General features: G+C 42.8%; 1 protein-coding gene across 1 annotated transcript; it reads left to right on the plus strand.

Moving 5' to 3' along the window:
* The first annotated feature begins 442 nt into the window (after positions 1-442).
* Positions 443-10,187, plus strand: MESD (mesoderm development LRP chaperone). The gene is made up of 3 exons (XM_050967835.1): positions 443-641; positions 6,076-6,308; positions 8,452-10,187. The coding sequence occupies exons 1-3, from the start codon at positions 471-473 to the stop codon at positions 8,714-8,716; spliced, it is 669 nt and encodes a 222-aa protein (XP_050823792.1). The 5' UTR covers positions 443-470; the 3' UTR covers positions 8,717-10,187.
* The last annotated feature ends 1,283 nt before the right edge of the window (positions 10,188-11,470 follow it).

Here is an 11,470-nt window from a genome sequence, read left to right on the forward strand (position 1 = left end):
TTAGGGTTGGCAATGCCGCATCCGTTCACCCAACTGAAGGAAAGGCGAGGGCAGCGATCACTTACAGATGTTCAAACTTTACATGACTTTCTGAACGGTCTTTTCAAACCCAGGGTCTCTTTCGTTACAGTGATGGGGCCGAACCCCGCACTGGGTGACGCCCAGCCAGTCCCCTGGCCGCCAGCGGGGCTGGGCCTACGTGCGCGGAGGCTGCCCCCAGTGTCCAGCCAGGCTGGGAATGGATGGGTGACGCCTCCCTGTTAAAGGTGAGAGGGCGGCACTTCTGCCTGTGGGCTCCCCTCCCTGACCGGTATATGGCCAGCTCCAGCTCCTGCCCCACCCCCGCTTTCCGCCCGCCTCCCTCTCCGGGATCTCAGGCCGGGCCCCCGGGCAGAGGCCGAGCCGCTCTTGCCCCCGCCCCGGAGGCAGGACGCGGAGGAGGCGCCTCCTTCTCGCGGAGTCCGGAGAAGATGGCGGCGGCCGCTGGCTGGGCCCGCCTGGGCCTGGTGCTGCTGGTGCTGGCCGCGGCCGCCGGGGGTGGCGAGCCCGAGGGGAAGCGGCGGGCCCAGCCCGCCAAGAAGAAGAAGGACATTCGGGATTATAACGATGCGGACATGGCGCGGCTGCTGGAGCAGTGGGAGGTACGGGCTGGGTCGGGGCCCCGCACCGGCTCCCTCAGCCTCCCACCGCTCCCCGGTGTCCACGTGGTGCCCCCCCCCCCCCCGCGCTCAGCTTCCCGACCCCCGCTGCTTAGCCCGGAGCTGAATTGACATGTGCTCGCGGCGGGGCCCCCGCGGCCCATTGCTGTCCGCTCCCCTCGCGCCACGGGGCTCCGCGCAGCTCGGCCGCGGCCGACGGGAGGCCGCTCTCCTGCCCCAACGGGCGCGGGACGCTTCCCCAAAGCTGCTGTTGGAGCCGTGCCCGCCTGGGCAGGGAGCGCGCTGGCTACTTCCCTCCGCTGGGCGGGGAGAACCGGCCGGGGTTCCCCTAACAAGGGGGTGGGGGGGCGAGCTGTGCTAGTGGGGTTGCCTTGTAGAGGCGATAATAAGTTTTGTGTATATGTGTGTGTTGGGGGGGGGATGGAATAGGTAGGATCCTAGACCCCGCATGACCCCCCCCTTCCCTCATCTGCCTGAAACCCCCAGTTACAGGCTGGGATGAGTGCAAGTAACCTGGGAGTTGGCAGTTTGAGCCCTGTCCACTTTACCATGGCCAGAACTTGATTCCCTCCCTGCTTGAGAGCTCTGTTGTGGTCAAAGCTAGTGAGCAAGTAGATAGTTATTTTGAGAGATTGAATGAACAGATACATGGTTTCTACTAGGTAGTTGTGGTTGAGAGCACATATTAAGGTACCACATGTCATCAGTTATTCAGTTCAACTTATTGTAGCCCACTTTATTCTCCACTATCTCTTCCCAACTAGACTGGCTTTCAAACTAGTTACTATTCGAGGCCCCAATCTTGCAGACGTGTACTACTCATACATGTTAATAACTTCATTTATTAAACAGTAATAAGTCACCAGGATCAGATGTTATTCACCCGAGAGTTCTGAAGGAACTCAAATATGAAAGTGCGGAACTACTAAGTGTGGTATGTAACCTATTGCTTAAATCAGTCCGTTACATTAGTTATCCACCAGTCAGCTGGTAAAGGCCAATTGAAAAAAAAAAAAGAGTTTCTGAAGCGCTCCTTACAATTATAGGCTGGTAAGCCTAACTTCAGTACCAGGCAGATGGGCTGAAGTTATACTAAAGAACAGAATTATCAGACACACAGATGAACACAGTTAGTTGGGGAAGAGTCAACCCACCTTTTGAAAAGGGAAATCATACCTCACCAATCTATTAGAATGAGGGGGTCAACACATGTGGATCAGGGTGATATAGTGGATATAGTGTACTTGGACTTTCAGAAAGCCTTTGACAAGGACCCTCACCAAGGGTTCTTAAGCAAACTAAGCAGTTATGGGCTAAGATTGATGGATCAGTAACTGGCTAAAAGGAAACGATTGGAAGGACTAAATGGTGATTTTCACGCTGGAGAGGTGAATAGCAATGTCTTCCAAGGATCTATACTGGGGCCATTACTGTTCAGACATATTCATACAAAGTCTGGAAAATGGGGTAGACAATGATGTGGCAAAGTTTGGAGATGATACAAAATTACTCAAGATAGTTAGGTCCAAAGCTGACTACAGCAAGTTACAAAGGGATCTCACAAAACGGGATAGTTTGGGGAACAGAATGGCAGGTGACATTCAGTGTTGTCAAATGCATAGTAATACACGCTGGAAGTCATAATCCCAGCTATACGTACAGAATGATGACTGCCAGATGATGGGATCGATCACTCAGTAATTGCCTGGTTCTGTTCATTCCCTTTGAAGAATCTGACATCAGCCACTCTAGCAGGGGTAGGCAATCTATGGCATGCGTGCCGAAGGTGGCACACAAGCTGATTTTCAGTGGCACTCACACTGCCCGGGTCCTGGCCACCTATCAGGGGGTGCTCTGCATTTTAATTTAATTTTAAATGAAGCTTCTTAAACATTTTAAAAACCTTATTTACTTTACAAACAACAGTAGTTTAGTTATATATTATAGACTTATAGAAAGAGACCTTCTAAAAATGTTAACAGGTATTACCGGCACACGAAACCTTAAATTAGAGTGAATAAATGAAGACTCAGCGCACCACTTCTGAAAGGTTGCTGACCCCTGCGCTATAGGCAGAATGGATACTGGGCTAGATGGATCATTGGCCATACTGGGTCAGATGGTTCTTGTGTTCTGTTTACTTTCCTTTATTGCCTGTTCCCTGTCTCCCTATGGGTCCTTCTGTTGCTACAGTCTCTTCTATTTCTTTTCTCCCCATCTTCTGCCTTTTCTGTTTGTCTCTCTCAAATGCCACAGATCCTTCTGATTCCATTCCTTCCCCTATGGTTGTTCGGAATGTCTTGTTCTGTTTTTGAAAGCAGCAGAGGTAAAAATATATCACTTTTATCTGTACCCAGTTACACAGGGTTCCAGGTCAAAGTGTGGGAACTGGTTTTTGCATGTGCCTTCTGCACAGGAGATTTTTGCAGAGAAGAAAAAAGCCACCTGATTCTGCTGAACTGAGTATTTCTGTTGAGCAACTTCTGGACTTCTAATTCTATGAACTGGCACTAAGACCTTGTCTACAGGGAAAAAAGCATTGCATTAGAAATTGTGTAACCTAATATGTTTTAACTAAAATGATGTTAAAACATGATTTAACCCTTGGTTTAAAATGATGGTAATCATGACTAGCTAATATGCTTCCTTGTGGAGAGCCTTATTTTTTAGTGTTTCCTATCTCTATGGTAACCAACAGCAAGGCTTGGAAAGTGGGAGTCACGCCCTGCCTTTCCAGAGGGCTGCCAAAAGAGCACACAGGCCTTGTGAGGCTGAAGAATTTGTAAGATGACTATATGTGCACTCTCCTCCTCCTCCTCCTCATGTCCCTCTGCCTTTGCCACCCTCTCCCCCAACCTTCTGGATGTCAGAAAGGAAATTTGAAGTAGTTGTAAGTGTGTGGGATGAGGAAACTGGAAGTGTCAGATAAAGGGCAGAGGAAGAGAAGGAGAGTTATAACAGAGCATGTGATTGATAAAAATGAGATCATATGGAAAAATGGTTGTGGTGTTAGGAGTCAGGAAATATTAAAATTCAAATCCTGGTTCAGCTACTAACTTACTATCTGTCTTTGGACAAGTTACTTTACCTCTCTACCTCAGTTTTCCCACTTGTATAATGAAAATATTTGCCAGTCTCACATGGATGTTGATGATTAATTCCTGATTATTAAATAATCTACCATATATCTTTTTATACACACAGGGCATAATCTTCAACTGTTCTGAACTCATTCTTGACATAGTTGAGGGAGGAAGGCAAAGTTACCGCTAAGCTGCCCTTTTCCTTGCCTCGAACCTACGAGCACATGGGACTGAATCAGACATGTAATAGTTAAAGGAGTTTAAGGGTTTTTAATGTATGCTTTTAATGGCTCCAGAGGGAGTTAAAGAGGGCAGTGATTTGCCAGCACACATTGTGCTCAGGCCTTTCCCATTATACTGGGGGGGGCAAGTAGCATAGAGCACACTACATCTTCTTTATGCCACTCAAGGGTTCCCATATGTCAGGGTAATCTCTAACAGCCCCTCCACGATTACTTTCCCTCTACTTTGTATAGTCTGAAGAGCATAAGAGAGCCAGAAGTGGAGCCAAAATCTGTGCCAGAATTCTTTCCATGGCTAAAATTGATGTTCTTTAAAACCATTTATTATTGCACTAATTTTAAACTTCGACATACCCCAGAGTTGGCTCACAGCTAAAATCATAAATTACCATAGGCTTTTTTGGCTAATTCTGTAATAGAAATATATACAATACAGTATGTGGAAATCAATAACAGAGAGCGCTCATTTTAGGAAGGGGTATGTGAGGAGAAAACAGATGAAGAAGTGGTGTACGGGTGTCATTTAATCCATTTAGTACTTTCTTTGTGAAACTTCATGTTCATACATGCCTGGCAGACTTACCTATTCATTTTATACTGGAAATCACATATTTGTCTTGCTTTTAGTTATTAGTTTTGGACTTCACACAGTAATACATATCTCTTTTATAAAGCTTTCTGAGAGATCTTCAAGTGATGAAGTGCCATATAGGGAAGCTGTCAATCACTCCTTTTGATGGAAGGTTATACTTACTCAAACCAAAGCAATACTACTTTGATATTGATAGGCATGTGTTATTACTGCAGTCTTAGCCAGTTTGTGTAATGTATAGGAAACTTTGTATTCCTAGCTCCTCTTTTCGTAAATACAAAATAAACTACATTTGTGTGGCTTAAACTAATTTCAGAATAGTACTGAGAATTGCTTTTCTGTTTCCTAAAAATTATTTCTCAGTAATGTGCTTTGCGCTTTCACAATACTTTACAAACATAGCCTTTCTCAGTATCCCCAAAAAGTGTTCTTCCCAATTTTCAGGAATGGGGACTAAGGCAGAGAGAATAAGGATGGGATTTTCAGAAGCGTTTGTGATCTTTTTCCCCATGGAGTTTGTGCTAGTAAATCACTTACGTGCTTGTGAAAAATCCACCATAAATGATTTACTGAAGGCTACACAATAAGTTGGTAGCAGAGCTGGGAGCAACTTAGATTTTCTGAGCTCAGTCCACTAGACAGCTACACCTCCACTCTGATATAACATGACCCGCTATATTATGAATTCGGATATAACGCAGTAAAGCAGTGTTCTGGGGGACGGGGCTGCACACTCCAGCAGATCAAAGCAAGTTCACTATATAGCGGTTTCACCTATAATGCAGTAAGATTTTTTTTTTTTTTTTTGTCTCCCAAGGACAGTGTTTTATCGGGGTAGAGGTGTATTCTCTCTTCGGCCCTGCTTTGTATATACAACTGACAAAACTTCAATCAAAACCACTTTGCAAGCAGTGAAGAAGGAAAAGCTTAAATACCTATTTAAGAAGTAACACTGTAATTCCCAAAGTAAAAGACTGCAGAACAACGTTGTGATAGAAATTCAATTTAAAACCCTACATCAGTGACTAAAAAAGCAGACTCCACTTGTTCCAGACAGGAGAACAGCTGCGGCCATTCATCCGAACCAGCACTGTCTTTTCCTGTCTCCATCATGTGGTCGGAGGATAATACCTGATTCATAAGCTGGTATAGGGCCTGGTGTAGAAATGAAAGTAAATGTACAGGGAACCTAAATTTAAAAAAAAAAAAAAATTCATGAAGAGCTACTAACTCTTAAGGGTGTGTGTGTGTTCATGTACATTGCAACACTGCTTTTGTATGTTCCACAAAGTATACAAGGTGCATGCAATTTTGCTATATTTGTCTTTATTTTAGAATCCTCATAATTAAACACATCTTGCTCTTTATCACAAGCAGTGCCTAATAATTTTCTAAACTAAACAGTGACAAATGTCAAAAGAATAGGTCTGCAATGGGTTGGAGTTTATATTGAGGTGGCGTGTTTAATGTGTAATTAAAATCTGTTTGTTTCAAAACAGAAAGATGATGACATAGAAGAGGGAGATCTTCCTGAACACAAAAGGCCGTCAGCACCAATAGACTTCTCCGAAATTGATCCAAGCAAGCCTGAGAGTATCCTGAAAATGACAAAAAAAGGGAAGACTCTTATGATGTTCGTCACAGTGTCAGGAAATCCCACTGAAAAGGAGACTGAGGAAATTACCAGCCTGTGGCAAGGCAGTCTCTTCAATGCAAACTATGATGTGCAAAGGTAAATAATTGTTTTCAAAGTTCTGTATGGCTTTGACAGGACCCTGATGTTTCTTTCTCGAAGTGTTCTTCAGAGCTGTTCTGTTTCTCTGTCTGTTTCTTTGCTCTCCTAAATCACTGGATCCACCTTTATGAGGTTGACTTACAGCCACCGCAGTAATCTCTGTGTTGGTGCATGTCCACGCTACCCTCCTTGGGTCAGTGGTGCATGTCCTCAGCAGCAGCGCTTCCACCAACCTAAGAGGGGCAGTGTGGGGAACTGAGAGCCCAGTCTCTCAGCTCTGCTGGCAGCTTCCTGCCAGTAGTGCCCCGAGTGGGCAGGGAGCCGCCCAGGCTTCTTGCCCTAGCTCTCAGATGGGAGCAGCATCCAGCTGCCCAGCTCTCCAGGGGAGCAGAGGCTTTTTTTTTCCTGCGTGAAATTGACAAGACAGCCAGTGTAAAGGATGCAGCCTCTACACAGACACTGCATCACCCTAACTACACCAAGTAAGCCTTACACCTCTCATGGAGGTGGAATTATTCTGTCGGTGTTGTAGGGCACTTTCATCGGTGGGAGGAAGGCTGTAATGTAGACATTGACATAATTAGGTTGACATATGGCAGTTTAACTGTATAGTGTAGACCAGCCCTTAGTCATAGTGTCTGTATGGCCTATCCTTTTTCTAACTCAGTCCAGCCATCTGTCTTTTTAATTGTAATTGTTTATGTGCTTGATAAGAGAGTATTCCACCTGGAAGTCTGTTTCACCACTCAGCTTTTAATTCCTTTTACTAAAAATAAACTTTCAGAGATCCTTTTGAAATAGAAGGATGATAGATTGCCTGTGCTGGTGAGGAGGCAGACAGAGTTCTGTTGCTATATTGATCTTACATCCAGTAATGGAATACTGTTTATTTCTTTTTCTGTGAAAGAGACTTAATGCATGTTGACAGTTTATTTATTAGCTACTTAATAGAATCTTGTTGTAATATTTTTCATATATTCTTAAATATTCATCAACTACATTTTTGAAACATAGGCAGATGTGTCTTTCTGTGGTTTCCTTGAAGGCACCAAGTCTCAACACGGCCAAAAACTTTAGATAATTTAATGTCCTCGTTCTTACTTAGTTTTTGAGCTTATATTCTTCGCTTTTCTCTTTGCTTTGTTTTATACATATTAATGAGTATTTATTGTAAGTAAGGCTACGGTTTAGTCATGGGTATTTTTAGTAAAAGTCACGGGCAGTAAACAAAAATTCACAGCCCGTGACCAGTCTCTGACTTTTACCCATGACTAAAACTCGGGATGGGTTTGCCTACCTGCCTCCACGCCTGACCCCCAGCAGCAGCAGAGTCAGTTTGGGTGTGGGAACGGGCAAGGGGTTGGGGCCCGGGACGGGGTGAGGCTGGCTCTGGCAACGCTTGCCTGGGGTGCTCGCCGGAAGTGGCGACACACATCTCGCTCAGCTCCGTCCTAAGCAGGGGGGTCAGGTAGTTCTGTGCACTGCCTCAGCCTGCAGGCGCCGCCCCTGCAGCTCCCGTTGGCTGCAGTTCCCTGCCAATGAGAGCTGTGAAGCCAGCGCTCTGAGCAGAGGCAGCCCACAGAGCTGCCTGGCCGTGCCTCTGCCTAGCAGCTGAGCAAGGGCGATGTCACCGCTTCTGGGAAGCCCCCCAGGTAAGCAGTGGCCGGAACCTGCCTCACCCCATCCTGTGCCCCAACCCCATGCCCTCTCCCACACTCAAACTCTGCTGCTGGGTGCGTGGTGACCAGACTGCCCCAGCAGCAGCAGATGCAACTGGCACAGGAGCTGCCTGAGCAAGGCACACCGGCCACTGCAGAAGTCATGGAGGTCACGGAATCTGTGACTTCTGTGACAAACTCGCAGGTTTAATTATAAGATATCAGCACTTCTATGTATAGCTAATAGCAGTAGTTGTATAACAGCAAATTTCCTGGCGAGACTAGTAAGAAATTTTACTTTCTGCCATGGTGTGTGTGTTGGGTTGAGCACGATCTGCCTTTTTTTTTTTTTTTTTTTTTTAAAGCAGATGTACCACTTAATGCTACTAAGTGCACCCTGCTCTTAGAATAGCTCTAAATGAAACATAATGTTTTGAGCACTTCAAAGACCAAAAGCTAATTGACAGGTTTTTTTCATCTAGGTTTATTGTTGGCTCAAATCGTGCCATCTATATGCTACGTGATGGGAGCTATGCGTGGGAGATCAAAGACTTTCTGGTAAATCAGGAGAGGTGTGCAGATGTAACTCTAGAAGGTCAGGTGTACCCTGGCAAAGGAGCAGAAGAAAGTGAAAAAGTAAAAAATAAAACCAAACCAGAGAAAACTAAAAAGAAAAAAGATGCAGACAAGAAATCGAAACCCCTCAAAGAAGACAACCGAGCCACCAAACAGAGAGAAGATCTATGACAAACAAATTAACCAGACTGAATATAGTAAATAGAAAATCAACACTTCTGTTGTTCACAGAGGAAACCAACTGTCTCTAAGTTTTGCAGCCTTACCCATACAATTTCTGGCTATTTAGGGGGGTGGGGGTGGGAATAAGAAGACAAAGGATTACTGGGTTTAAGAGAGCATATGTTTAAATGCACCAATTCACTTATTAATGTTGGGCATTTACTTAATAACGGCAAAGTTAACGTTTAATATCTTGGGGTTACCTGCTTTAGATAGCAACTTTCTTATGTTTTACTCAATTGGTTTAAGGTTAAAATAGGCACCAATGCATCTGATGTTATGGACTTTGTTCATATGACGAGAAAGGAAAAAGAATTCTGATCCTTACAGTGCACCAAAGTTAATATGTAGTAGTAGTTGGCCATTGTGGTTAGGTAAGTCAATTATGTCAATGATTTACAGTCACTGCTATGTAATAGACTAAACTGGCACTGTATGTTCCTGGCAGCCGTTATACAGACTCTGCTCAGGGAGTAATAGTCGCTATGATTTTAATGGATTGTACTCTGGTTTTAGGCAGAGTATACCCTCAGAATACGACAGCTGGCTTTGAAATAGATGCTTGGATGCATAATATAAGATAGACAAATACAAAAACTGTTTCGTTTGTACTCTGAATTGGCAAAAGCAAGGAGATTCTCAGGACCCGATTCTCTAGTCATCTGTATCTGCGAAAATGAGGCATAACCCTATAGGCATCAATGGAGTTACAATGCCAGTCTGAAAATGGTCTAAGTGAAAGAAGAAACAGGCCCATGGCCAATCCCCAAATGTATTTAGGTGCCTAGCTCCCACTGAATTCAATGGGAGCTAGATGCCTAAATACCTTTGAGGATCTAGGCCTTGATGTGTAAACTGCCAATCTAGTTTTTGTTTCAGCAAGCAGAGTTCTTACAGAGTAAAAGACAAGTGAGTTAAAAGAGAAGCAGTCTTAACTCTGAATTTGTTTTTTATTGGTTTGAGAGCTTTTATAACTCTCTATATAAATATTAATTGCAGTGTGAAGAAAATTGATGTACTACTAGCCATCTAGGGCCTGACCATTCTGTCAGTTACATGCTAACAGCTCCCATTAAAAGGAGTTATGGGGAGAATTTGATGGTTTCTAACAATTAGTTCAGTCTGCTTGAATACGTCCTCATTAAAATAATTGAATCAGTCTCCTTTTGCAACAGCCATAAATACTGGGAAAGTTGGGTGGGGGTGGAGGATTTAAATCCTCTTTGAAAGACAATTTGTTTAAATAGAAGTTTTTTTATTCTAACTGTGTGCACATAAATGTATGACTTTTGATGTTTTTCCTCAAATATGTTGAGGAATAAATGCATAATGACCCTGAGCACACGTCAATTTCAGGATGAGAGGCACAGTGTTAGATATCTGTTTGATATTACTGAAATAAAGTTACTTTGATTTTTAAGGTGCCAAAATTCATGTGTTTTTAATAACTGAAAGGTCCTAACTTGAACCATAATGATTAATCTTTTTACATTGAAGTATTTTGTAAGTGGTTGACTTAGTGAGTGTTTGTTTCAGAATAAGAATGTAATTAGATTTGTACACAAATAGGACCTGGTTTAGTTCTTGTTTCAAAATTCACCTTTTACAATTGTGGGCATATGTTCATTTCAGTAAATTTATCTTTGCATCACAGGCTCATCCCTCTCTGGTTTCCATAATTACTCGCAAGTAAAGACTAAAATATTTTGATGAAATATGCATATCTTCACTCTTCCCCTTTCAGGTCTTTGTGTGAACTAAAGATTAGATTGTAGTGAATTGCGGTCAGAAAGATTGCTGTAAATGTATATCTGCCCAGTACTCTTGAGTGAAAAGCTATAAAGCATTTGTGTCTTGGGGATTAATTATATTGCTTTTCTGCACTACTATTCATGGCAAAGATACAGAGCAGTTCAGACAACTCTGTAGATATTTGATATTCAGAATGTTTTCTGCTCTTGTAAACACATTGTTGTCTCATCTATCATTGATCTGTTGCTTGCCCGTACTCATTCTGCATTGCCTTTATTTGGAGTATTTTGTCATTTTTCAGGAAGGAATCACAAGCAAACTCAAACTGTAAGATCCAATGTTTCTTAGTATATAACAAACGAGTTATAATTTACCTTGTAAATTATAGAATACTCTTAACACAGGCTTTGAATCCTTTAGAAACTAAGGATATATTAGTATGGATATAGAGACTTTTAGCATGGCTATTCTAATCTCTGAGGAGACTACAGAGTGTTTCAATTGTATAATATATACCAGATGCATGCTGGAACATTTTATCCAGTTTGACAAAAACTATGCAGTATGATTCAGTTCAAGCACAAAAATGTAAACTTTAAAAATATTACAGATACTGTAAAAACAACTAAGTTGTGTGAGGGGAAAAATAATTAAAAATTAAAACTATTCAGATACAACTTACGAATGAAGTTCAAGCCAACATTTTAACATTTGGATGTCTAAAGTTAAATATCTAAATCCATATTTAGGTAAATAACAGTAGCCTGATTCAGTAGTGCGAAACGCTCAACAGCAGGGGTCTGTCTAAAGTGGGAAAAGGTGTAGTTTTATTTTAAACCTGATCTAGCTAACATAATTTGAAACAACACTTACTTAGACATGAGCTGTTAAACTGTCAGCATTAGGTGCTAAATAGTGTTTCAAATCATGTCATCGAGCTTGATTTTTTTA

Source organism: Gopherus flavomarginatus, chromosome 9 (genome assembly GCF_025201925.1).
Source record: "Gopherus flavomarginatus isolate rGopFla2 chromosome 9, rGopFla2.mat.asm, whole genome shotgun sequence".
NCBI classification, from domain to species: domain Eukaryota; kingdom Metazoa; phylum Chordata; order Testudines; family Testudinidae; genus Gopherus; species Gopherus flavomarginatus.

Excerpts from the sequence above, each read along its gene's own strand:
- MESD (XM_050967835.1), top strand. The coding sequence starts at position 471 with ATGGCGGCGGCCGCTGGCTGGGCCCGCCTGGGCCTGGTGCTGCTGGTG. Across the intron at positions 642-6,075 it reads GGCTGCTGGAGCAGTGGGAG|AAAGATGATGACATAGAAGA; the intron begins GTACGGGCTGGG and ends GTTTCAAAACAG. Across the intron at positions 6,309-8,451 it reads GCAAACTATGATGTGCAAAG|GTTTATTGTTGGCTCAAATC; the intron begins GTAAATAATTGT and ends TTTTTCATCTAG.